The sequence below is a fragment of the Rhea pennata genome, chromosome 3 (assembly GCF_028389875.1).
Source record: "Rhea pennata isolate bPtePen1 chromosome 3, bPtePen1.pri, whole genome shotgun sequence".
NCBI lineage: Eukaryota > Metazoa > Chordata > Aves > Rheiformes > Rheidae > Rhea > Rhea pennata.
The window spans coordinates 81,048,956-81,076,087 of NC_084665.1; the positions used below are offsets into that span (position 1 = coordinate 81,048,956).

At 37.1% G+C, this 27,132-nt stretch overlaps 1 protein-coding gene and 1 non-coding gene across 2 annotated transcripts in view; both read left to right on the forward strand.

The window, feature by feature from the left end:
- Positions 1-21,356, forward strand: part of PREP (prolyl endopeptidase) — a 111,775-nt gene extending 90,419 nt beyond the window's left edge. Inside the window, exons 11-15 of the mRNA XM_062572694.1 lie at positions 4,468-4,604; positions 9,762-9,856; positions 12,876-13,007; positions 18,184-18,340; positions 20,684-21,356. Of these exons, the coding sequence (XP_062428678.1) occupies positions 4,468-4,604; positions 9,762-9,856; positions 12,876-13,007; positions 18,184-18,340; positions 20,684-20,978 (816 nt within the window). The 3' untranslated portion in view covers positions 20,979-21,356. The remainder of the gene's footprint in view (positions 1-4,467; positions 4,605-9,761; positions 9,857-12,875; positions 13,008-18,183; positions 18,341-20,683) is intronic.
- TRNAV-UAC (transfer RNA valine (anticodon UAC)) lies at positions 17,571-17,640 on the forward strand. Its single transcript has one exon. It is a non-coding gene; the product is annotated as a tRNA-Val (tRNA).
- Positions 21,357-27,132: the final 5,776 nt, after the last annotated feature.

A 27,132-nucleotide genomic window follows, 5' to 3' on the forward strand; every position in this document is an offset into this window, starting at 1 on the left:
TGTACTGCTCCTATTATAGCACGGAGAGTTGTGTGCAGTAAGAGTACCCTAACAACCATAGAGCATTGCTGGTGCATTTCTAGAGACTGAAAATATTTTTAGCATTTCCCTCCTCCCTCTCGTATTAGAGTTTTATCATGCATGTAATATTATGTCCGAAACATTGTCCTCAGTCCTTCTGCCCCTAGAATCACTTTGTTAATTTGCTCTCTTCTTAAATGTGCTAATGGCTATAGTTGCATTGAGAGTCTATATTTGAAAGTGTGTGAGCAGTGAGTAACATAATATGGCTAGTACAAGTGAATCATTCCTAGCTTTGATAAAGCAGAAAACAGTAGTACCCTTTTATGAGCATTTACTCCTGTAAAAGCTGTCAGCTTCTAAAATTAGGCATGAGATACCATCATGGGAAATTTTTCCCTTTAGGGCTTGCCCTTTCCCATTTATCGTAATCTTTCAGATAGAAGGACTTCCCTTTATTGGTTACATGAATAAACCTTTGGACTTACTTCAGAGATAGCACCTAATTTAAAGGTGAGATTGAATCAGTCGTTGAAAATAGTCTATTGGAAGAGCTTAAATAGCTTCACATATCTCAGCGTGTCACTGAATTGGTTTTCTCCCATTTGTTCATCTTGGAGGGAAGGTAATCATTATTTTAGCAAAGAGAGGAGTAGTATAAACCTTTGAATCACAAATGACAGTGTCACCTTGACATGCATGTTTTCTTTGTTGCATTTTCATTTAATAGAAAGTTACTTAATCATACCTGATGATGATAAGAGCCATACTGAAGTCAGTTTTCAGAGTTTTTTTTTAAAAAAAAAAAAAAAAAAAAAAAGAAAGGGAAGAAGAAGAAAGAAAAACCTCTTGTTTAGGAAGAGCCAGGAAAATTAGTGGCATCCTTTAATCATCAGGAAATGACTGTCTACTAGCAGTAACTTACTGGAGTCATAGGAGGGCCAGGTGCTCACTTTACATAAATACATAAATCGCCAGCAATGACTGGAGGTGATTGATAATGTTTTAGACTGGAGTCTGAGTCTCTGGAACTCTTCATCACTAGCCCCAACAGTTTTCTTGTCTCAAATATTGTAATGTTTGGAATGTTCAACTGAATGAAATTCTGTCATGGGAAAATCTTCTCTTTGGAGCTTGCCCTTTCCAGGTTACCAACTGAATATTTATATTATTTATTATTATATTGTTATTATTCATAGAATATTACACATAACACAAGATATAGTTACACATTATATCATTGTATATTACAATACAATTCTGTTGTATGTTATGTAATATGTAATAATTCTGTATTTATAACATACATAAGATGCTATGGATATGTATTACATGTTATATGGTGAAAGGAAAATCTTTTACGTTCTACTGTGATGAGTTCTGATGAGCGCTTTGTAGGTAAAGATGTGATTGTGGCAATAGCTGGAACCACTGATTTCATCTGTGTGAAAATTACTTAAGGCTCTTATTTTGAAATTTTACAAGTTGCATATGGTGGAGATTGAAATACTGAATTTTATCTGGAATATGCATACACATTCTGGTGAAGCCTCCTGAGGCTTCATGGTTTTATTTAAAATATTTCATATTTCCTTTGCTGTCATTAAACTAAAATTCAGTGTGATTTTTTAACATGCCATGTAGGTTTCCAAGTTTCATGTTGTAGGCAATGCTCAGAATAAATGTGTTGCAGAGGATCATATTACTGTTGGGGTTTATTAGTTATAAAAATAGATCCTGTTGATCTTGTGTCTTTATAGAACATGATAGGTCTTGATTTCTTTTAAAAGCACAGAGGTTGTAAACATGCAACTAAATGATAAAAATCTCATTCTTCTGTTATTTCTACATTGTTCTAATTAGACTAGAAGCTGTAAATAAAAATGCTACAAAGAAAGCAATGAAAAATAGTGAACCAGAACTTTGGGACAAGCAGTTGACTATATTCACACCCACATGAAGTTTAGTTTGAATGTCAAAATAAAACACACTGAATCCTAAATTAAAATGTACACATAGATACATGTATCAAAACAAGAGGTGAATTAAGTTCTGTTAGGCAATTCCAGTTTGTGTATGCATGGAATTTAGCTTGGCACGTATGAAAGTATACGCTGTGTGGACCCTGGCATTTTGGGGATGCGATCTCCTGAAAGCCAGTGGGTTGTTCTGCTGTCTTACTGGGTGGGTTTGCCCAGTGTTAGCGCTCCTGGTTGTAGCTACCTGAAAATACATTAGCTATTAGGAAAGTATCCATTGTGGTTTGTGTTCTCACTCTGAGGTGAAGTGCTCCTTGATACAACCTGGAAAGATTGGCCAATGCCTAGACCCCCAAGCATGCATGCGCACGCACCTCCCATCCCAGGGATTGCCTGAGCAGCTGTCAGTTGGCAGCAGGTTTTGATTTCTTCCTAGAGTTTGGATGTCCTGGTCAGTGAATTCTACTTCTCCCCCATAAGTCAAACTGAACATGTACTTGATTTCACTTGATCGTAATTATGCTGCACCAGAGTTGAAGATGCCCTTTGGAGGTGAGGTGTGCCTCAGGAAGGAGCAGGGGAAGGGAGACTGGCAGACACCTCAGCTCGGGGCAGCCCTGTCCTACCCTCCCACCCCCTGGACCAGCTGTGCTGCAGCCCTCAGAGGGCAGGCGCATGTGTCAAGCTGTTCTTCTACCACACAGGGCCCTTGCAAAGGCTGAACAATGAGCTCCTCCTGCCCTTTCCCTGTGCCCCTGGGCAGCATGGGTGGGGGGGAGCAGGGAGGGCCTCTGCGGTGCAGTTGCGTGTGGCAGCAGGAACATTTGGGCATGCTTACCCTGTCTGCCACAGAGTGCTTCCCAGCACCCTTGCGAGCCCTCCCACTGCGCCATAGTGGTTTTGCCTGGCTCCTGCAGCTGCCCAGGTCTACTGTAATGCCCTTCCTGTGCCCTGACCAATCCTTCCAATGGCAAAGGGTGATTGGAAGCCCAAGTAGATAGTCAAATGACAATTGCTTTCAAAGCTGTGCAGCAGCTGAATGCTCTGGAAGCAAAATTGGAGGGTTTGAACTTGCCTCCCTTGGGAAATGCCTGCAGTTTGGATGCTTGCATTCAGAGGTCAGGCACAGGCAGAGCGTGTGCACACAGACCCAAAAGTGGAGCTGGGCAGAATCAGCATCCCTGGTATGACTAGGGCCACAGAAAGATCCCATGGAGTTTTTGCCAGGCTACTGAACAGATCTTTACCCTGCTCCTAACGGGAGTTGTTCTGCTTAGGCTCATTCCTTTGCTGCCATGGCAATGTTGCTAACAGTAGTGAGGTGCTGCCTTAGGTATATCTACATGAGTTGCAGTCACTGCAAGATAAACATACCCTTAAATTTTATTAACTTAAGTGATTAAGTTAAGTCTAACTGGAGGGTAAGTTCTGTGAGGAGACGTAAATGCCTTCTCTGGAATCTGCATAGCTAGGGTTGTTGATCATCTGGTTTACTGTGTGTGTGCTGTTTGCAGTTCTTTAAACACTTTTTTGGGGATACAGCCTTGCTTTTGTGAATTTATGATGCATATGCCAGTGTCCAGTAGTCCTTTTCCTTTTCACTGTTTTCACTGGGCATAATGATAAACAGTGTCTATTCAAAGTTTATTCTTTTGACTTGAACTTGGTTGTGAGAGTGACTGTTGAGAAATATTGTTACATATTAATACAAGAGATATGATACTATGCTTTTTAAATATCTTTCTCCTGGTAGTTGTGATTAAATTTATGTTTTTACAAGTGAAGACTGCTACATCGACTGCAGGAAAAGAATTCTCCATGATTTCAGCAGCACAAGAGCAAGCCTGTAGAGTTTTATATACTTATTTGGGAGTCACGTAGTTCACTCTTATCAATGTAACCTTTAATGAGGTCTCCCTAAAATACTGTGAGTTTATTTCCTCTCTGTTGACTGCAGCTCTAGCGTCTAAAATTTTGAATTTTTAGAAACTGGAAATTTTAGAAACTAGAATTTTAGATTAGAAGCGTTTTACTTCTCCTCATTCTCCTTCCCTGCTCAGGCTTTGTTTCTTTCATGTCTGATGGACTATGGGGTGTTTGTGTTTTTATAACATTATTTTTTTTCCTTGAAGAGTATTGCATTGTTTTTGTAGCAGTTTTTAAATCCACTTGTATGTAAAATTTATGAATATGATGTATATAAATGTTATAGTCCTAGCCTTCCTCTTGTCTCATTTTGATGTGATTTCCAGAGATGTCAAGCAACAAAACAGCTGATATCTGTTCCCCAACCTGGCTTGGCCAAATATAAAAATGATAGGAAGAGGCTGTAGCAGTCAATGCACATACTGCTCAGGAAGTTGTACCTGGTGTATAGCATATAAGTGATCACCTCTGATTCTTGTTTGCAGTAGTAACGGAGTTAAGGCAATAACACCATTTCAGATTATTTTTTCTTTTCTCTTAGATTTTCTACCCTAGCAAAGATGGTACTAAGATCCCAATGTTTATTATTCACAAAAAAGGAATTAAATTGGATGGTTCTCATCCTGCCTTCTTGTATGGATATGGAGGCTTCAACATCTCAATTACACCAAGCTACAGGTAAGCAGATAACTTATACCTTCTTCTGAAGAAGTAACTACTGTCAGAGATGGGACTGGTTGGACTATGGGTCTGGCTCAGTAATTCCTGCTTTGTCAGTGAGCTCATTAGAAAAGCTTATAGGCCTACTACATTGAACTGGTATTTAAACATTCTGCTGAACTGATAGCATAGGAGGTTTGGTTTTTACTGAGTTACAGAGTTACCTTTGTCTAAGTGTTAAAAATAATCTAAATCTTTTATGTAAATAATTAAAATGTAGCTGTATTTTAATACTATACTTTTGAGTATAGTATTTTATAATCAGTAAAGAGAAAAGATGATTCTGTCTTCAAGTGCATAAAGTATGGTCTCTTCATATACAAAGCAATGCATTGTAAACCAAAAATGCTGTGTGCAAAACAGCATTTAAACCATAGACTTTTTTGAATAGATTATCTCTTAAAAGGTAAGGCTTATTTCCTCAGAAATGGAATTTGAATAGACTTAACCAGAACTTACACTGATTGTTTTAGAGCTTTAACATATAGCAAATACACCAAAGGCAGGATGGGAAGACAGAAATACAAAAGACAGAATGGAGAGTCCTTCTTCAGATAGTAGAAGGGCAGCTCACCAACACAAAAATAATCTATTATTAAACCAGCCTATTAAGTATGCATGCTATCAGTCTTGCTTTAGAGTCGGCACATTTCAAGAAATCCTTTGTAGTGCTCACTCTTCCAGGTCACTGTGATTATGTTTCTAAGTAGCATTTACAGTATCTGGTCCTGTGTAACAAATACTTTGTCTAACAATGGACCTCCCTTCCTGCATCCTATGATTACCTGAAAGTTTTTCATCTGCCTTATAAAGCTACATTTTTAATTTCCTGTGGTTCTAGTGAGACGCAATTATATAACTGGAATAGTTTTTAAATTCCTTTTTAGATTATGGTTAAGCACTGATTTATTACAGTTTATTGTCAATGCTGAAAACTGATAAAACACACGTTTTCTTTTTTAAAGTGAATATCATGTATCGATTGATTTAGGATTTCACATACTGCAGAGAACACACAAGAATTAGCTGCTGGCCAAAGGATAAAAAGGTGTCTCATGATCCTTCCTTCCACTTCCCTTCCACTGGCCTTACTACTTGCTGGAACCTTTGCTATGCTAATTTAACTCAAAGCTGGGACCTACCATGTGGTTCACCTGATCCTGAGCTGAGACATAGCTACTGAAATGCAACCGAGCAGTACAGTAGCCTACTTATCTTAAATAAAAACAATCCCAACCCTCACTCTGTTCCTGGGTAAATAGTCCTGATTTTTATTTGAACTTGCACCTATTGTGACTTTTCACAAAGCATTCCACTTCTCCTTTCCACATGATTCTGTTCTGTATTTCTTCAAGTTGGTCAAATGTCCCATAGCTGATATTTTGTACCCATTAATATGAGCCAGTTCACTGGCTTGGGAAGCATATTTCTGCTTAATTCAGAAACTGATGTTGCTATTTATTTATTCAGTAACACAAAAAATGAAATCTTTCTTCCTGAATGAATTATAAACAAATCAACAGGTAAAGTGATGCAGAAATAGCTACAAGGTGAATGATAGCCTGAAGTCATTAAAGCAGTTACAATAGTGCTTCACTTTTGAAGGCAAGCATATATCTTCTTTTATATATTACACTGGACCAAACAACTATATTTGACAGTATTTCTAGTGTAGTGCACATTAGAGCACTGTCCTTAATTATACAGCCTGCACAGTGAGTGCAAGCTGAAACTGATGTAATTCACGCCCATGGCTTGGCAGAGCTTCTGTGGAAACACTATTGAAAATGCACCAGTAATGCCTCAGATTCTGTTAATTACCCTGAGGGAACCAACATGTTTCTCTTTATTGTTCTGTGTGTGCCTGTGTAGGTATAATAGAAGTAATTTCTAATGCATCCTGAAATACAAATGATTGTGAAGCGGACTGTGAAATCATATTTTACTGCTACAGGGCCAGATTCCACCAAGTCTTTATGCAAGGATGTGATGCAGGAAAGACTGTAAGCCCACAAAAAGGTCAGGCAAAATAGCAGCCCCTGGTGCAGAGTGCAAGATTATTCTTTTTTGTTACTCCGTTGCCTCTCTATCCTGCTCCACAGGAGCCAAGAAAGGAATAATAGTCAGTGACTCAAGTACTTTTTTTTTTTTGTCACTACCAATGCACTAACTAACATCCCTCCCAAGAAGAAAGCTACAGCCGTCAGCAGTAATGCTTGACAGCAGATCGGTAATTCTGGGGAAAAAAATCATGCTCCCTGAAGCTCCTCATACTGCTCTATAATGCAACAAACAATACCTGTTTTCTTTGTTCATGATTTCTGTTATGCTGCTTAAGAAAAGAATGAAAGGGTCAGGAAAGAGTTCTCCTGGGAAGGAATTATCTTCCCCTCCCGGCACTACCTCCTTCCTGACCCTATTGCCCTTTTCTTTACTCTTTATCCTGCTCCCAGGAGAGAAGGAAAAAGAGGGCTGATGAAAACAAAGCAGGCAGTAGAGACTTCTGGAAAGAGCAGGGAACCAGACTTAACAAGGTGTTTCCTGGGCATCTGAGGGAGCTAGTCAGAGTTTGCTGCAACTCAGCCACCCAGTTGACTTGAAATTAAACCTGGTAGCAAGAAGCCCCCTGGAGAAACACAGTAGGCAGTTGCAGAGTTCTCTGTGAACTTTGTGTTTTGTGCTTTCTGGTGACTTGGAATTTTCACTTTTTAAAAGCTAACACGTCCAGATTATGTTCTAATAAAACCCAGTTACTTGGATTTAAAAAAACACTTTGGGAGAGCTTATGGTAAGTTCTTGGCCAATTCAGCCCAAAACATCAGTCAGGTTAGAGTCCAGCCTCACTTTACTACTGATCATACCTAAGTGGCATAGCCTAGACCTTAATTAATAGTCATTTGCAGTGACATTAGTAGATGTAAATGATGGAGTAACATTTTCAGAAGTGCCTAAATCCCAGTAGCGTTGCTGAAAGATGGCACAGATAAACTAAGTTTATGCTTGCTTACAATTCAGGTAATGTAATGATTGTTACCAAACTGCAGTTTATTCACTGTTACTGAATCACACTGAGGGTCTATATGACATAAAGAGCGTTCACTAAGGGAATGGGAACTAGCCCCTTGTAATAAGAGCGACTGCAGTGGGAGCTCTTTGGAAATATAGTATGTTACAAGATTCTGAGTCACTTAAGCTCTCTGAAAATTGTCTTCAAGGTAGTGTCTTTGTTAGAGGAGGCCGCGAATAGAATCAACTCAGGAGTGTGGTTTCGTATTGGTCACATATGCTTTGCTGGTTAAATGTGCAGGTTACTCAAATACAGTTTCTTTCAGAGGATAGAAAAGGATGGACTTTATTTCGAGATTTTTATTTTACAAATAATCTTGGGTAATGTTTGGGTAGTAAACTCATGACTTACCTGCAATTCAGGTAATTGTTATCTTTGATTATTAGCAGATCAAGTAAGTTTGGACCTAAAAATCTCTCTGTTGATTTTGTGAGGGACAGAGAGAATAAGAAGTAGTGCGGAATATCCTGGGAGGTTTTGTGGTTCTAACACACTAAAAATTAAGAAGCCGTAATCTCTTGGGACAACCTGCTGTCAGGCTACTCCACATCAGCAGTATATCAGGCTGTAGAAATGTAAGGCATCTTACAGTTTGACAGAATAATGCTTTCTGACTCTTTGCACAGTGTACATCTAGATTATAAATTTTATATCTGATTAGTGTATCACAGAGATACAAGAAAAAATGCAATTCAGTGATGAACTTCAGAATTGATTTTACAGAAGCAAAGCTCCTGATGGCTACTGTTTACCAGCCCAAGTGGAAGACTTCCTTTGATGGATTATGAAAATGCAGAAGTCTCTTATCAGTTATCCTTCTGCTTTTCCTTTGTTTTCTTAGTCCTTGGAATATACTGTCAAGAAAATATGACAATACATAGATAATTGCTTTGGAAGCTATGAAAAATTCACTTGCTTTGATATACAAACAGATTACAGATGAAGGCACTGTAAGACTAGCATCTTCCAAGAGATTTCTGATAAGCAGTACGGCAGCTTAAAGGTATTAAGGCCCAACCCTTACCCTTGTGATTGAATAGAATTAATTTCTGCAGATAGTAGTTCCTTGCATGAGCAAAGGTTTCAAGTAGATAAAAAAAAATTTAAACCTACCTACTAGAGAGAAAAAAATAGCTTATTGGGTTTAGTTTTGAATATTTTACTGTTCTCCTTGGCATATATGTGGTTTGCCATCTGCTATGTTACACTATTGCTCAATGATCAGAGATCAGTTTCTCTTCTTAATTGGTAAATATAATTTAAATTATTTTAATCCCCTTTAAAAGGATAGTAATACTGTTGGTACTTTTGTAATCTGACATTAAAAACATCTATATTACTTCAGCTTCCATCTAAGTTCTGGAGATACCAGGGAAAGCAAAACTTGTGATTTAAGCTTTTATGATCTGTTTCTGTATGTAATAATATAATGGGAAACAAATGAAAAGGGGATTGACCAGAACTTGACAGCAGACCCTAGCACAAACCAGTGATGGAAGCAAGAGGTTTTCTTTGCAAATACAGTTTTATAAAGGTCAAAGAAGAATTACATTATGCAAAAGTTGAAAACACCTCATAAACAAAGATCAAATGCTGATCTTAATGTCTTAATTCTTTGCTTTCTTCATTTGGGCTAAACTTTTCCTTCTCCGAAAAAGCAGAGGAGGAACAGTTCAGAAAGCTGTAGGGATGCAGTTGTACTGCATGGCTTTATTTCCCACACTGGAGGCTTCAAAGATAGTCAAAGAATAGTGATATGTCCTGGACATCTTTTGTTAGGCAGGACCAGTAGCCTCCAAAGTGCAGAACTGAAGTAAGAAGAATGGAACAGCACTGGTTCCTTTCCAGAAATTGTAGAAGGTTTCATTTCCATGGATAATAATAATAATAATAATAAAAGTCTGGCTACTCAGGTTTGCCATTAAAGGAGGACTTTATTCTTGATTCTGTCATGTTGGAACAGATCTTTCCCTTAAAATATTTTTTTAAGGATGGTAGAGGTATAAGCAGTTTGAATTTTAAAATAATCTATCTGTTTGATTTTTCAGTGTATCAAGACTAATTTTTGTGCGACACCTTGGGGGTGTTCTAGCAGTGGCCAACATCAGAGGTGGTGGTGAATATGGAGAGACTTGGCACAAAGGTAAATTAGTCCAAGTACAGGCACAAAACTGCAAGCAGTGAAGCTGACAACGTTTTCTCTCAGTCCCTCTTCTGTGCACATATCTCCTTTTGCCTTTATTTATTCATGTAGAAAAGTTCTTTTTTTTTTTCCTTGCTCATAATATTTAATCTGTAGCTCACCCAGTATTATCTGAGAGTTACAGTTAGACTGTTTCAGTTTTTGCAGCCTACTTTAAAAGTCCTGTTCTGCACCAATACAATATTTTCCAATAAAATTATTACTTTTTTCAAAACAAGATGAAGCTCCTGGACTTTTAGGGTTTGAAAATGCAACTATTTATCTTCAATGGTTTTCCAAAAATGTCTGTATATTGCCGGAGCCCCGTGCTGTTTTCACATATCTCTTTTATTATTTGCAGATGCATATATGGCAGAATCCAGCTGTGCCCACATATTTGCAACTCCCAGTTTATCATCAGGGCTTTACCTGTTTTAAAAATGGTATCTAAACTACATCCAGACATTGCCTTTTGTTACAGTCTGTAGGTACTTGGGCTACAGATCCTAAATCTAGTCCTCTGCTTTTGAGAGCTGAGCTCACAAAATCCCCATAGGGCATCATTGCCTGCTTAGACTCTCACAGTATCAAAAAAAAACAAAAAAAACCCCACATTATTATCCACTCCACATGATCTTAGGAGATCCAGCTTCCTATAGGGAAGCTTTTTTTATTTTTCCTAAAAAAAAAAAAAAAAAAAAAAATGATTGAGACTGCAAGGAAACTCCCCACAAAATCTTGTCCACATCTTTTCCCCTTTTCTCAGTTATCTTTGATATATTTCTCTCCAGTCTTTCCGCTTCCAGTCCTTGTTCTGATTCTTTTATTGCCTATGTTGACTTGCCTTCTTGCTGACAATTTTCTGCATGCCTTCACCAGAGGAAAAAGCTGAAGAAAATCACATTTAGCTCAATAACACATCTGCCATTATTTAATGACAATGTTTTACTCTTATTTCTAGAGTTTGGTGGATAAGTTGCTGGAGAAATTGTCAGCAGGGTGAATGTGCCAAAACAGTAGTGGTTACAATACAGCAATTTGCAATCAGTACTCCATGATAACTTCTTATTAAACAAAATGGGATTCCCAGATCGTTACAGCTTGGTATTACCATTTCAACTCTTTTCTCTAGGTCATTTCCTCACAACTGAGTTAAAGATCTAATGGTTTCATGAGCAGAAACCACATATGCTCACAGATACAGAGTATTATTGCTCAAGACAAAGTATGCTTGCATCCTTCGTTAATTTTAATTTGCCTGTTGGTTTGTAATAAATTTTAATAAAATTTATCTTAATATGATAATGTTTCTTTAGTTTACCTATTTCCTGTTTAATTTTGACCTGAGCCTTTTATTGCAGTTACATAATTAGATATGTATCTGTTCTTTGTTAATTCTAGAAGCAATTAGAGAAGTCTGTTTACTTAGATTTGCAACCTAATTATATAAACACAATTCTGATCTTACCTCAGACTAGAACTTTGAGCAAAGAGTAAGATTTCTCTTAAATTTTATTTTTTCTTCAGTTTTTCAATTCTCTTCGATTTTTATCCTTTGCTGCCACACTTTTGAAGATATTTTAATTTTCCCAACATGTCTTTCTTCAGTGGTCTTTTTTAATGTGAATTGTGCACATGCATTTAAAAAAAAAAAAAAAAAAGTGATCCTAGTTATACAAGGAGATTTGTACAACTAAAGGTTAGAGTCATCTTATCTGACTTTAGCAACCTAAATGTGAAGCATCCTATATAAGCTGGGCGTTTTTGTTCACTGAACAGACAATGAAGATGGAGAGACACCCCTGGATAATAATTCTTTCCTCTTATTTTAAAATGGAATTAGTTTTCCTGGATGGATGTTCCTGGAGTGAGAACCTAGACAATCAGCTTGGACTAAAGACCTAGCTTTTTGAGTTCTACTTTCACCAGATGTCTGCACGCATATGCACACTGGACTGTACTGGACTACAGCCTCTGCTACAGGAACTTTAGAACTTCTTCCCAATTACCATTTCTTGCTGGCATTTTATTACTTGAGAAAGAACTCACCATACCAAGCCTAGGGTAGAATGTGTAACCTTTGAGGAGAAGGTGTTTTTACTGTCTCTTACGAAATAGGCCTCTAAAGAAGGTGGATTTGGTACTGTGAGATTTGGTCAACTAAATGCTCTAGTTTGATATTCTTCTGCTCAAATAGTAGAAAGATTTTAGGGAAAGACCATCTTTTCTCTTCCCATCCTACCCTGCAAGATTTTTTGTCTTGAGACCTAGAAATCATACCTTTTATGTCATCTATACCTACAAATCATACTTTTTATCTCATCTATACCTACATTTTCCATAATGAGTTATTTCCCCTTGCATCTGATCGTGTTTGGACTGGATTGCACCATTTTAACTTAAGCACTTTGATATTGGTAGTTTGTTTATAAAATTTCAAAATAAGATGCAACTCTAAAGTCCATTTTTTGACAATAACTATATATCATCCAATTTGAAATCAAATAATAGAAAAAGGGTAAATTACCACCCATACATCCTCTATCCAGGTATATTGTAATGCTTATTTTATACATAAGCAAATTCAAAGCTTTCTTGTTTTAAGAAGCCATCACTGAGTTTAATGTTCTTCAAGTCCCATTAGATCAAGCCTTCAGTGGAGTGCATGTGGTTATTTTGTATACATTTTGCAATACAAAGCTTTTAGCTGAAATATTACTGGTTAGGAACATTACCTGGCACTCACTCCACAGTATAGATATGTATTATTCAGGGTTTTTGAAAGCATTAGAGCTATCGACAGAACCATCTTAAGACTCTCTGTGTTGGAAGAATCTCATTTTTCCTGTCTTTCTCAGCTGCATCAATTATTAAAATGTTCATGAAACTGGAATTGTTCCCAGGTATTTCTGCACACATGCGTTTCTGAAGTCCCAACGGATTTTATGGAATCAATGGATTTTTTTTATTTGTGTACTAGGTGGAATCTTGGCCAACAAACAAAATTGCTTTGATGACTTCCAGTGCGCTGCCAAGTACCTTATCAAAGAGGGCTACACATCTCCAAAGAAGCTGACTATTAATGGGGGCTCAAATGGGGGCCTCTTAGTAGGTAAGAATTTCCTTACATTTCCTGGGTTTGGTGCTAGAATTTGTCAAAAGTAACCAGGCAAAAGATGTATGAGATTTTCTTTCCAAAATTTGCGAGAATGTCATTGCGTTAATATAAACTAAATGTTTTATGCAGTTCTACTTTATTTGCCATTTGCATAGGGATATTGCAATCTCTAGCAAGTTCTGACTGTTAAAAGCCATATTTATAATTAATGTCTTGATTTGTGTGCTAGAGCTAGCCCTGTGTTTGTCGTACAATAGTTAAGAATGCTTTAAAAAACATTTGTTTTTACTTTTTCTTAAAAAAAAAAAAAAGAAAAGAAAAAGTTTTATATAGCACCAAGGGGCATTATGTAGTCTGTCATGTAAGCCAGATCCCTGCATTTGGCAGTCCTTTGTCAGAATTTCTCATTCAGTCTTTCTGGAGTTATGCATTCTCATTCATAGAAGGAAAATGAAAACATGATAATTTAGCATTTAAGGCCTTTGTACAAGGATAAGTAATAATTTGACTCTAAATTTGTTTATAAAGTTAAAACGTGACTGCAGATAAAACCATGAATGTCTCTGGTGAGAAATACAAAAAAGTAAGTGCAGCTACTTGAAAAAGCCATGAGCTTTGTTACATTGTCTCAGATGCCTCTTGTTAACATGTAATTCATTGGTCTGGACCTGAATTCAGGGAAAATAATAGCCTCCTCTTAAACAGAAAAGCTTGCCAGAAAATGTCTCATAGTCTAACTAGTATTCAAAGAGCTACAAAATTTGTCTCTGATTAAATCCTTCTATCTGAAGGTAGTAGAAAAAAAAGTGAGGTGGGGGAATTCATTCAGTCTTGAAAGGAGAGGGAAGCATAATGAATAATATTCAAATTTGTTTGGATTTGTTTAAAACAGTATGAAATGAATGTGATAATATGGTGGAATCAAACTAATTAAGTGAGAAGAAGAAAAGTGCATTTAAAGTTTACAAACCAGTGATTTATAGAAAATGAGTAGATTTACTAGAATCACCCTGTGGATGCTGCTTTCTCTAATTATTTGCTCTTGACTACTGGTGCTCCCCTTCCGCCCCCCCCCCCCCTTTTTTTTTTTTGAAGTGAACTAGCATCTAGTATAGTAAACGATTTGGAATTTGGAGTTACACAGATCTTTTGTCTAATGCAGCTTGGCCATTCTTATGTTCTTTTTTAAAGAAAACATCTATTTTAAAGATAAATAACAGTACATATAAAGTTTTATTTTTGTTTCTGTATATATGCTTCTCAGTTACAGGTGACGAGATATTTGTAAATAAATGTACAAATAGAAATGGATGAATATATAAGCAATTAAAAGATCTGCACATCACTGTGAGTGCAAACACAGAACAAGTCTGTTCTATGTTCTAAATACCTATTTGAATGTTCAGTTAATATTCAGTAGTTGTTACATAGCTGCTTACCTGGACTATAGTTTCAGTCAGGATAGGATTTGTCCTGCCCAGCTTCAGTCAGCAGAAAACCCTTGTGTCTGCCTGAACTAGCAGCTGGACTCCTTTAGGTAAGGGAACCCTGATGACATCTACAGAGAGCATCTCATGTCATATGAAACAGGTGTGACAAATCTAGACCTTGCTGCTGTGGAAAATCTGTTCTTAGAAACTTTCCCTAGCAATTGCAGATTGACTGCAATCCAGCTGGATTTCCCCAGTGCCAGATTTTCTTACTCCACATTTACTGAAGAAAAAACTGATAAGAAAAAATACTGTCATTCTTCCAAAATACTGTTTCCTTTTAGTCTAATTAACAGGAGGTGACTCTGAGGAGTGCAGAGCTCTGACCTCCTGGCTCATTCAACTGCAAAACAAGACTTCCTTGTCCTGCAGAGTGGGATCTGAAAGCTTAGTAGGGCAACACAGCTGTGAGGTGAAAGCCTCCTTCATGCAAATGCAGTTTTTAACTTCTTGTGTTTGCTTAGACAAACAGTTTTGAGGTTTTGAAATTTTATCTTCATACTGAATTTGTTTAAAATAAAAGGGAAAAAGGGAACCCAAAATATATCGAAAGGGTAAAACTCATGAAGAAATCATCGTACCAAGTTGCAGTTTAATAATGCGTATAGTTAAGTATTATGGTTAATTAAAGGGATGCAGTGAGAACTGGGAAGTATCTCAATAAGTAATTTCTTACTGAAGTAACTATTCAGAGAATAACTGTTCAGAGAACTAGACACAACTATTTTTGATAAAATCCTGAGCAGCACATAGTTCAGGTCTTGAAGATACACTCTGTAATAGAGTGCTAAAATTCGATGTTATGATAGTTGTTTCAGCTTCTTTGCCCTATCAGAATAACATTTATGTTCAAGAGAGGAAAAAACATGAAAAGGAGGGATCTGATCAAAAGATTCAGTTAAAAGAGTAAAGTGCTTTTAACTGGCAACTATTGAAGACCCCATATATTTGTATATTTCTTATGAAAATAGAAAGGACCCAGAAAAAATCGGCATGGTTGTATATCAGAAGTGACCAGACATAAAACATCCTTCAGAAAACAGACATTCAAGTGAAGAAATAGGACAGAGCATAAACTCTGACAGACCACAGAAAATTGATGAGCAAATTGTTAATAGCATAAAGATTAGCAATAAAAACTTTGTAGGCACATCAGAAGCAGGAAGATGGCCAGAGAATCTCTGGGTCTTATAGATTATCAAGGTGTAAAAGGAGCACTAAAGAAAGATAATGGCAGAGCAGAAAGACTAAATGGTTTGTATGTATTGATGCTTCCTCCTGTGGAGCTTGGGGAATTCCCTACACCAGACTCTCTCTTTATGGGGATGCTCTGAGGAGCTGACTCAGGCTGAAGCATCAGCTGAAGAGGTTTTGGAATAGATCAATCAGATGAAAAGTGCTGGTTTGTCAGGACCAACTAGTGCACACACAAGATCCTATATGAACTCCAGTTGCAGACTACTAAGCCTGAATATTTGAGGAACTGAAGGAGGCAACTGCCCCCTAATTGACCAATTTTTAAAATGATTCATGGTGATCTACAAAGTGCAGGTCAATAAGTCTGACTTCTCTGATGGCAGACCAGTTGAAACTAATAAGTAATAGCTGACACACATAAAGAAGAATCTTGCAGGCTGACATTGAGGCTTGCAAATCTGTTAGAACTATTTGAAGGAGTCATGTGGTGCTTGTAACTGTGATCTAGTTGAGGAATTATTCTTAAATTTCTGAAAGTTTTTTTGACAAGGTCCCTCACACAAAGCTATGCAGAAAAGTTCTTCTTGAGCTGGAAGGAAGCTCGTGTTGTAGCTATATTCTGATTAGCAGGAAGCAAAGAGTGGGAATAAATTCTCCATTTCCACAGTGGGAAAGATTGGAGAATCAGAAGAATAGAGAAATTTGGGAAAGAGTTTACCTAAGTGTGAGTGCATAGAGGTGGGCTCTGAATTGAGAAAGGGATTCTGGGCTTCACTATGGAAGTTAGCTGAAAATCTCAGTGCCTTACTCAGTGATAAAATACTGGATATGATTAAGAAAGAATAAATACCAAAAGAAAATAATATATTTAAGCCTGTACTTATGGTCCTGATTACATGGATATCTTGAATCTTACCTGTAGAGTGCTAGCTTCTACTCTCAAAAAAGTTATAGTAGAACAAGAAAAGATAAAGAGAAGATGACAAGAAGGATCAGAGGCATGAAATAACTTCCTTCTGAAGACAGACAAATAAACTGTGACTCTTAGCTTGGGAAAGATTTAACCAATCTGGGGAACTGATAATAGTCAATTAATACTGATCAATTCCAAATAATGGAATGAGAGAGCTGAATGAAGACTGGTTATTCTTTTTCTCTCATACTAGAACAACTAGGGGAATTTGTAAAATCACAAGGCAACAGATTTAAATCAAACAACAGAAATTGGAATCAAAGAACTAATTGCCAAAGGATATCATGAAGTCTAGATGAATAAATATTAAGAAAGGGAATATGCAATTTACTAGGATATGTGCTTTGATGTCCATTTAACAGGATGGATAATCTCCAGCTCAGGGAAAAACAAAAAAACTAGTTGCACAAACATGACAAAGGAACAGGAAATACCATTCAGCATTTGCTTTCTTTGTTAAACTTTTTCCCAGAGCATCTGCCAGTAGCCACCTTGTAAATTGAGCACTGAGCTAGATGGGCAAAGATGGTTATTTTTATAGTATGAGGCAAACATTACTCTTAAAGCAATTACCTCTTTTTTATCAGACCTCTTTGACTAGAAAAGGTTTGAAAAACAGGGAAATGTTTTTCATTTGGATTTACATAGTAATTGTAGAAAATCTTCCTCTACAGATGGAGATTTATTGCTCCTTAATGCCCTTTTCTTCGTTGATACTAGTATTAGAAGTTTAGGAAGTAATCAGTTTAGAAAGCAGCAGTTCAGTTGTCCAAAAGCTCATGTATTTAACACAGTAGAGTTTTAGTGTAGTGATTATCACGTCTGCTTTACATGCTGAAGGTCCAGGCTTCAAGATCCAGTGGAACCAGCACCAGGAAAGCTTTTTGGGGAGGTAGAGGGATAGTGTAGTGGTTATCACATCTGCTTTACATGCAGAAAGTCCTGGGTTCAAACCCCAGTGAAACCAGCACCAGGAAGTCTTTGGGAGGTTGGACTGGATGATCTCCAGAGGTCCCTTCCAACCTTACTCATTCCGTGGTTATCTGTGATTTTTAAAGTACATATCTCCTTTAAACCTAAATTGCTAGTTTGGAAGGCAGTTTTCAAAGTGCTAAGTGTTTGGTGCCTAGAGATCACAGAAATAACTCTTAAACTGTTTTGAAAATACCATCTTTGGGAGCTGTAATTTTTATTTTGTGTATTTACTTTCAGGTTTGCTTCAAAGTCTGTTTGACTTCATATTCATTTGCAAGTCTTCTCTAAGTGCAATTGGTTTTATTTTAGACGTTTTATACTCAAGTTTTTGGCTTCAGACATTATATGGGAATCTGTATTTCTTATTGCATTGTTTTAACTTGACAATTTTACATGTTTTATAGAGAAAAAAACAGTTTATAAAAAGCAGTTTTATGAAAGTTGAGCTGACATGAGTTTGTTGGCAGTGGACCTTTCAGTACTGAGCTTCATTCTTTTCAGTATGAGTAGTAATAGAGTTGTTTCCCTTTTGAAGCTGCCTGTGCTAATCAGCGCCCTGATCTGTTTGGTTGTGCTATTGCCCAAGTGGGAGTGATGGATATGCTCAAGTTCCACAAGTACACGATTGGTCATGCTTGGACTACTGACTACGGTTGCTCTGACTGTAAAGAGCAGTTTGAATGGCTTTGCAAGTAAGTGCCTTTTGATGTTTTTGTGGTTGTTAAAATGCATAGTCTGCTCAGTAGTTTTAAGTTGTCATAATCAACAGCTATGTAAAGAATTATTTCATCCTTTCTCACACTGGATTTGAGGGGTTCAGAATTTCCTCACGAGTCAGTTTTGCACAAAAGATTGTCTTCAAAACACCATTGAGTCAGCTGGCCATATTTTCAAAGACTAAGAACTTTAACAACTTGTGAGATTTTCTTTTCTGAATTGTGACTCTTTTTTTTTTTGGTAGACTGTCAAAACAGAATCCTTTCCTGTGAACCACTACACAAACTGTATTTTCACGATGGGGGAGAGATGATCACCATTGTGAATTGCATTACACAATGTGGATAGGGTTTATGTGAATTGAATGGGAGTAGACTACAATAGGATGTTAATTCAATTCTTAACTTCTTGCTGAGAGGCCTGGAAATATCTTTAAAAAACAGGGAGAGAGCTGTGTGAGAACAGAAGGGGGCTGCATGTTGGATAAGGCTAATAATGAGTGTGTTAGAATAAGTGCCATCATTTCAAAATTTTTTCTGGCACCTCATCTCCTTTTACTGTTTTTGTATTCTTATAGTAATGAAGATTGTTATTACAGGAGAATCCCTCAAACATACTAAGCAATTTGAGTGATTTAAAATACAACAGCATTTAGATACTAAAAATAGTATCTCATATTCTGCAAGTACACTGAGATCAAACTTGATCTAAAGCATTTATTTTTTTGAAAATCAGTATCAAATTCAAATAGTAAATGATCAGTCAGGCCCATTGTAATTAGATTGTTTCTAGAACTCCATTTGTCCTGTTTAAACTTTCAGTGGAAATCGTATTTTTGTAAATAAATAAAATGCACAAAACAATTAACAAATTTTATATTTCAACTTTTGTTAATTGCTTTTCAAAAAATTAACTGCTACAAAACTAATCCAAATAATCTTCATAATTTTGGCAGTGAAACTTGCCTGCCCACGTGCAAATTCAGATAGAGGGGAAGTAGAAGCACAGTTTTAAATTCATTTTGTAAGTAGGAAAAATGCTTCTGTAGAAGAGAGTCACTTTATACCTACTTATGCACATACTGTAGGTCTCACAAAATCTCGGTGTGTAATTTTAAAAACTTAGGGCGATACCTGAATTATTTCTTTTTTTTTCCAGATGGGAAAATTTGTTTAAGCTGCTTTGTCTCCTGTTAAACAACTGGCAATTTTTTATCAAATGTAACAAGATATTATATAATATTGCTTAGATGCTGTCATTACAAATATTCTAAAAATAGAGTGCTCCATATTGACCATTATTTATCTTTTTTCAAAACAAATCTTAGTTCTACTAATTAACTCACATTGTTCCTGAGATGAAAATAGGGAAATTAGAAATCTATTAGATTAAACATTTGAATGTTGTCACATGCTCATAAAAATAATTCAGACTTACTTAATTGATATTCTTCCAAGTGTGAAATTAATTAAAAAATAAAGCAAAATTCCCTTCTGTATTTATTGTCATGAGATAGGAAAAATATAGTATCTTACTCTTGATTTAAGGAATGCAGCGTTCTTTCTAGGTACTGCTTTGCCTGAGTGATATATGAAATTGTTAGATAGAATTCTTTATGACTTGCTATTACATTCATTTCTAATACCTGAAAGTATTTGGTTTGAGATCTTTTATGTTATGTTGCTGTAATGATGAGTTTTAAATTTTCCTGCAAGGAAAGCAAATTTTGTAGGTTAGATCAGTCGTTGTTCAAGAAATATGAATCAAAGTCATCCACTGAAAGCAGGAAAACTTACAGTTCTCTTCTTTGTTTCCCACATAGTATTTCCTCAGAGAGTATCTATGTTCAAAAGAGGTCTGAAGATTGGAGGGACCAAATTTAATAGCTGTACACCACTTGCAGCTTAATATCAGAGACTATTTCCAGACATGCAAAGAAGCCATTCACATGCCATAGCCATAGAAGCCATAGATCTGGGCTGTGTATGTATGCTGGGAAAATGACTGATTTCCCTGTTTCCAGCAGTGGACCTCATAGCTTCTGCTGTAGGTTTCCCTGAAATCTATTGCTGATATTTTCGATATTGTTATGAGGTGTCTGTATTATGCCTCTCCAAAATTAAAGAAAGGTACTTGCTTCACACTTGAGAGCCAGAAATCTGTAGCCGCTTTCATACCTCAGTAGTCAGTAGTGCAATACTGATTTTTGCAACTGAGAATTGTGATATTCTAAGTACTGTCAAATGCCACTCAATATGAGATGGCCTTCTGGTTGGACCTGGGGAAAAAATATGTGAATATTTGTGTGTTCTTCTCAGGTACTCTCCACTTCACAATATCAAACTACCAGAAGAAGATGGCATCCAGTATCCCTCTACACTGCTTCTTACAGCAGACCATGATGATCGTGTGGTCCCTCTGCATTCACTCAAATTTATTGCCACTCTGCAGTATGTTGTGGGCCGAAGCCGTAAACAAACCAATCCACTTCTTATCCATGTTGACACCAAGGCTGGGCACGGAGCAGGAAAGCCAACTGCTAAAGTTATAGAAGAGGTGTCAGATATGTTTGCTTTTGTAGCACGATGCCTAAATCTTGATTGGATTGAATAGGCAAAATGCTTGTTGCAGTCTATTTTAGAAAACAAGGGCTTTAACACCATTTAAGACCAACCAGACTTCTACTTGGTGTAGTACTTACATTTAAGAACTGCAGTTTAATATTTTATTGATCCAACCTGCTATGGAGTTTTGATCTTCTGTGCTTCCATCTTTTCAGCATTTCTTTGAATTTCTTTTCTACTGCGTTCCGGTGTACATTTTAAATAGCATGTTCAAATAAATAGCTGAGCTACTGTCAGTGCTGTTGTGAACATTTAGATCCAGAGTTTAGTGCTAGATAGACTTATTTCTTGTAAGCAATTTTAATGTATTTTGCACCTGTAAACATATCCAGATCATCTGTAATTAAATGTAAGTACTGTCCCCATACTCTGAGCATACTTTATTTACACAGTAATTTATTTAAGAATGTAAATTGAAAAGGTTAAGTGATAACCATGAAATACTGAAGAGCAGGTGATCTGCATAATTTAGTCAAATATTATTCAAAACTTATGTTTCGTGTTGTTCCTGACAGTATATTACAATCTGTAATAATGATGTTGCTAAATTGTTTTTTTCTTTCCAAAGAGGCTTCCAAGTGTCATCAATTTTCTCTTTCCTCTTTTATTTCCACATAGAATAGAAAATTGGAGGCCAGAAAACTTGAAAAATTCCTAGACTCTCACTGTAATCTTTGTCAAATTACAGTGTTGCCTGTCTGCTGTTAGCTCTCTATTTCTCAACAGCAGACTAGACACAAGTGAAAAAAAAAGTCAGATTGTTCAAATTCAGTTTTTCCTAGTGCTTTTGACAGTGTGTTCTCTAACAAGCCAAAATCTGAACATATATATAATCTGGTTCTGACTGCAGAACAGCAAGAGCACACAGTCAGATTCCGTACTGATTTGACAGACACACAGGGTCTGAACTGCCATTTCATGTCTTTCCCATCTACAGGCTGTAAAGCTATTAAGTAGATATGAATATTTGCTTGTAAGCTGTCTAAACTTCAGTGCAGTGCTGCATTATTAGCTTTTGATTTTGCAAAACAAAAAGATAAAACACGGCCATTTCTCAGTTTTGGATAACTTATTAGTATACTTTTTCCAGAGTCATGCTTGTCATATTCACACTCAGACTCTAAGGTTGTATTTAACTTTGAGCTCAGAGTTTTATGTTTAAGTGAGCAATATCTCAGCCTGGGAAGAAGAGTAAGTGTTGTCTAAAAGAGGAGCAGGCTGGTGTTTGTTTGTACCAGATTTACATTACATTTCTTTCACACACTGGGGGCTTCTGCTGATTCCCTCTCCAATCCAGGAAGAATGATTCCTCTCAGCCCCTTGTAATGCATAATTTGATTTCAGGAGAAAAACAAGGATTTCTGCTTTCCTATGAAATATCAGAGAGTACCATACCTAAACCCTGAAGAGTTTGTATTCCATTATTGTTTATTCCAGACATTACAGTTTCTTTCAGGTACCTTATGGACTGATGTGCTCTATCACAACATTGAATTAGACAATCAGACTAGCGAGCTCAAAGGAGGGAGGTTTTTTTCCCTCTAGGCTGTGAAAATGGAGTTTAGGTTCTACTTCCCCCCCACTAAGTTCAAGGAATGTGAACTGTTTTCCAAGACATCTAGGAAGTTTCAACAGCTGCCGTGCAATGGCAGAAACAAAGCACACAAACCATCTTTGCTTGTAGTATCTCACAGTTGCCACATCTGGCCTTTTATTGATGCAGTAATTTCATTAGAGGGCAGTAAGAGGAGCTTTGAAGGTTAGCGTGTGTGTAAAACTCATTCTTTGGACCTTTGTGAGACAGGCATGAATTGCACCTGTGCCTTGGATTGCAAAGGCTGGGATGCAGCCTCCTCAGTCATCTCTTCATGTCTTTGTCCCTAAAAATGCTTTTTGTTGTTCTCCAGCTGCTCAAACGCAATGCTTCTGCCACAGGATAAAAATAATTCACTTTTTTCCTGATGTTTTCTGCTGAGCTGAGCTCCCTGGTAACTCAGTATCAGGTCAGATGACCAGTAAAGTGGGGAGTTCAAAAACTTTCTGCTTAAGTGGCAATCAAAAGTAGCGAAGATTGAGCTAGTTTGCTGAAGACACTACTCAAAATAAGAAGAGTTCAACAGTATCACTGGTAAAAAGCTCGTTTCTCAATGAGAAAGGCATTTTGTTTTCATAACCAGGTCTTAATTATTACTTTTTAATTGATCTTCATCAGATATGCCAAGTAGGGGATTCAGGTGTCCAAAAAGGATGCTGTAGAGCTATCCTGTTAGCTGAATTGTTCCTTTCAGTGCAGAGTCATGGCTCCAAAGAGAATCTGTAATTAACTCAGAGCAAATAATGCCCTTGTAATATTGTGTGATTTAAACTTTAAGGGTTTGGATTAAGTATTCTTGAAACCAAACCATTCCTGCTCTATAAAGCCATAATGAAGTCTCAGTTAATCCAATTTCAAGGTTAATTTCTTTTTTCTACCGTGGAAATGCTATTTCATAGAGAGGCTCTGTATTTTGTGCCTTTTATTTCTAGCGCATGAAGCAGAATTCACCAGCTGGATACATGGCAAGATAACCTCCTCACAACTGCTTTTTCAAAAATCATGTTTCTTACAAAAATTGATACCAATGTTTTATGCCAAGACCAAAAACAGAAAAATCTTTAAAGTCATATAGGAGGTTTATGTTACATGAATTGAAATCTGTTTTTAAGTGGAAATAAAAGAATAAATTTCTACATGTTGCTCAATTTTGATATTCTTCAGAACTAACATACTTCTTAGTTGCCTTCACTCCAGTGAGAATATGTTGACATCAGAACTGTTTTATGTGAAAAAGGTCAGAAATATTTTAAAGGCTTCTTCTTTTAGAGAGTCTTCATATTCTTCACAGGAAGAGATACTTGAATTCCCTCACATCAGAGTTCATGTAAATTTTGGTAGCTACTGAAAGAAGATACTGACTTCGAATAGATACTGCACCCTCCCCAGCAACGTAAGCACAAGATCTAAGGGCAGAACAAGAGCAGCTGGTCTCTGGATATATAAGAGTAAATATGAGAATAAATCCAGACAGATTTGGAGATACCTGTTCCTGGCACCTAGAACTTGTCCTTTTTACGAGGATTTTCTTGATTTGACTCTACCTTGCCATCTGTCTATCGGAAGACAGACACATGAGCCACAGTACTTTTGGATTTGATACTACAAGCAGCAGCTTTCAAACATCTATGTTGTCAAGTCATTTATTTATTTTTAGCCTGAGGTAGCCCCTCAGGATTGCAGAAGGATCTTCTTGTAAACTCTTCCTCACAGCCTCTCCTGTGAGGGGGATTTTCCAAGCTGGGTAGGATTTAGCAGGGAGAGCCAAGGGAAGGACTTGGAAGCCAAGCTAATAAACATCCACCCACTTCTCTGCCTCACTCTTCTACTTTGAAAATCTTTAGTAGGTAACTTCTGTGCAATGGCTTCTCCATGCAGACCTCTTGGGATTTTGGATAGTCCATGCTGTTTGAACAGCCAGGTTTGGCAACTCCTTTAGTCTCTCCATATGTTCTTTTAATTACTTCTGTCTTGCTGTTACTGTATGCCAAGGAAAGCAAATGTGTTCTTCTGGCCTTGTTTTGCCTTGCCCATGTGGGAAGGGGATGTGGCATGTCCTTCTGTTTCTCATGTCTCTTGAGATAACCAAGATGATACTTCTTATAAGGTGTATCGTCACATAACATTCCACAAATAGCCATTTCTGAATAATCTCGTATCTTTAGTTTATTCATGGAAGAGAAATCCGAGTGATGGAGTCCCTCAGTGGAAGCTAGGCTGACTACAAGCATCTACAGAAATCTACTGAAATTCTGGATTTTACTGTAGCAGGAGTAAGAGAGGCAAAGAACTTGCTGCTCACTACCTTGCCCTGCACAGGAGGAGAAGTTTAATGTTGAAACTGAGTAGCAAGGGTCAATTCATGGTGATTTTTGCTAAAGCTTTTTAGCTTCTGCTCAGATGCTGCATGGGATCAGCATCTCTGCAGATCTGATGTTTGTAGCCTACAAGGTGCTATTTGGAAGCCTACAACTTGTGCACGTGCATTACTTCCACTGTATATCAGGCCTTCTGTGTCCAAAAAGTAAGGAGATGTTCTTCCTGAACCCCTTGAAGAAGGTGGAGTTCGCATACAGTTTTAACAAACATACATATTACGTGTACATCTGATAGTGCCACCTGAACTATTAAACTAGACATTTTCTATAAACTAAAGAGTGCCATTTTAGGCCCAGAATATTATTTATAATTTTCATTTTGGCATCACTGTCAAAATATAAGAGGGATAATCAGAAGAAAAGCAGACGAATGATTTCATTTTAAGGTACTCATATTGATTTGATCCTCTAGGATGCTTGAAGAACATTCATTGTATGGATTCTAAAATAAGTATCCTCTTTTATTCCCCCCAAAATGTAGGGCTTGGAATTTCCTTGTTTCGGGAAATAAGATTGTACTAGAAGTGCAAGATTGCATACAGTAAAGCTACAGACAAGCTGTAGGTTGAGTTGCATGAAATACCTTAGTTCAGCAGAGGCACTTGAGCTCATAGGTAGTAATTCCTTTTAGAACTTAACATCATCATTTCCATACAGATTTTCTTTCCCTGTGAAGACCTGCACATAACCTCTAACATCTCAAGAGATGAGCAGATGAACATTCAGATACATTGCATTTCGTATATATGCCACCTAATATATCCTTTACTCTTGTGGGACTCTGACAGTGCCAGGAGACAGTAGCAACACTAAAAAATCATTGCTTTCTCTGACACCTAGCAGTCATTGAACAACAGCAAGCGTATTAAGTAACAGACGAATTTATTCATTAGTTAAACACTAGTTAATGCAATTTTTCAGAAGTTCTGGTAGGAATGTTTAGATGGTGAAAAACTGCTTTCTGTGCTGCTTTGTGCTCTTAGGCTCTTTTCTGGTGTGCAGCAAGAGCATGTCATTTTGACAGCAAATGACAAAGCATGGTGATGTGGACTGTTCTTTCCTTCCCAGGAAAGAAACTGAAGAAAAGGTTCAGTTATTTCATACTCTGAATCCTTTGGAGTTGTGAAAAGAACAGATAATAGTGTTTTCTGTTTATTTCAAATGAAACAGTGTCATTTCTCTACAGAATTCAATGTTTTCTGGTACTGTTATATTTTCAAAGGAAGTTCTGCTGTAGTACAGCATGCCTTGAAATGTAGGTATGCGCAGATAACTATTTCAGTAGCTTGGCCAAAAGTTGGTAAGCACATTTGCGTGTGCACACATGAACAAACAGTTCATATAGTCTGTGTAGATAAAGAACATTTTACTGCTTTGCACTGAAATTGGTTTTAGGTTTTAGTTTAAAGCTTCTCAGTTAGAAAGATGTGTTTTCATCATGAATATACAACAGGAATAAGACTTTAGTCTTAAGACCCTTCACAGCAGCCCAAGCTTCAGCTTATATATGGTTTACCTTGCATCTTGCATTTCATTGGATAGGCATACGTGATAGGAAAACTATGCATTACTGTAAAAAAAGATATAAACATTCATGATTAGTGCCTCTAAATTGCAGAATTGGGAATTCTTATTGTTGACTGTACATAAACAGGCCTGCTATATTTTGGAATTAGACTGCTTTTCCTAATTAGAGATGCCCAGACCTCTTTGAGCTCTGATGAAGTGCAGCTCCAAGTCTGAGCTTAGCAATAGCACCCATCATTTCAAATTCCTAAAAGAAAACTTTTTTTCTTTTTTTTTTTTTTAATCATATGAGTATCTTCCAGCAATAGCTTACTAGCTTGGAGAACTTTGGCTGCCAAGGACAGACTGGAAAACATCCTCCTCTCACAGATGACAGTCACTCACACAATAACACAGTCATTAAACAGTTTGCTGCTGTGGGCCTGCTGCCCATTCTTCCTGCATGGTGGAGGCTTCCAAAGCCTTTGCACTTGCCAGAGGAAGTAGACGAGGGGGAAGGGTATCAAAGTTAGAAAATTGCTTCCAGTTAATGAATTAGAAACCCTATTGAGACCATTTCATTAGAGTTTTTGGACAGCATTTGTTATTTTTGATGCTTGTTCCCTTTGGTAAGGATTAAGCAGCCTGTTCTGCCAACTGGGGAC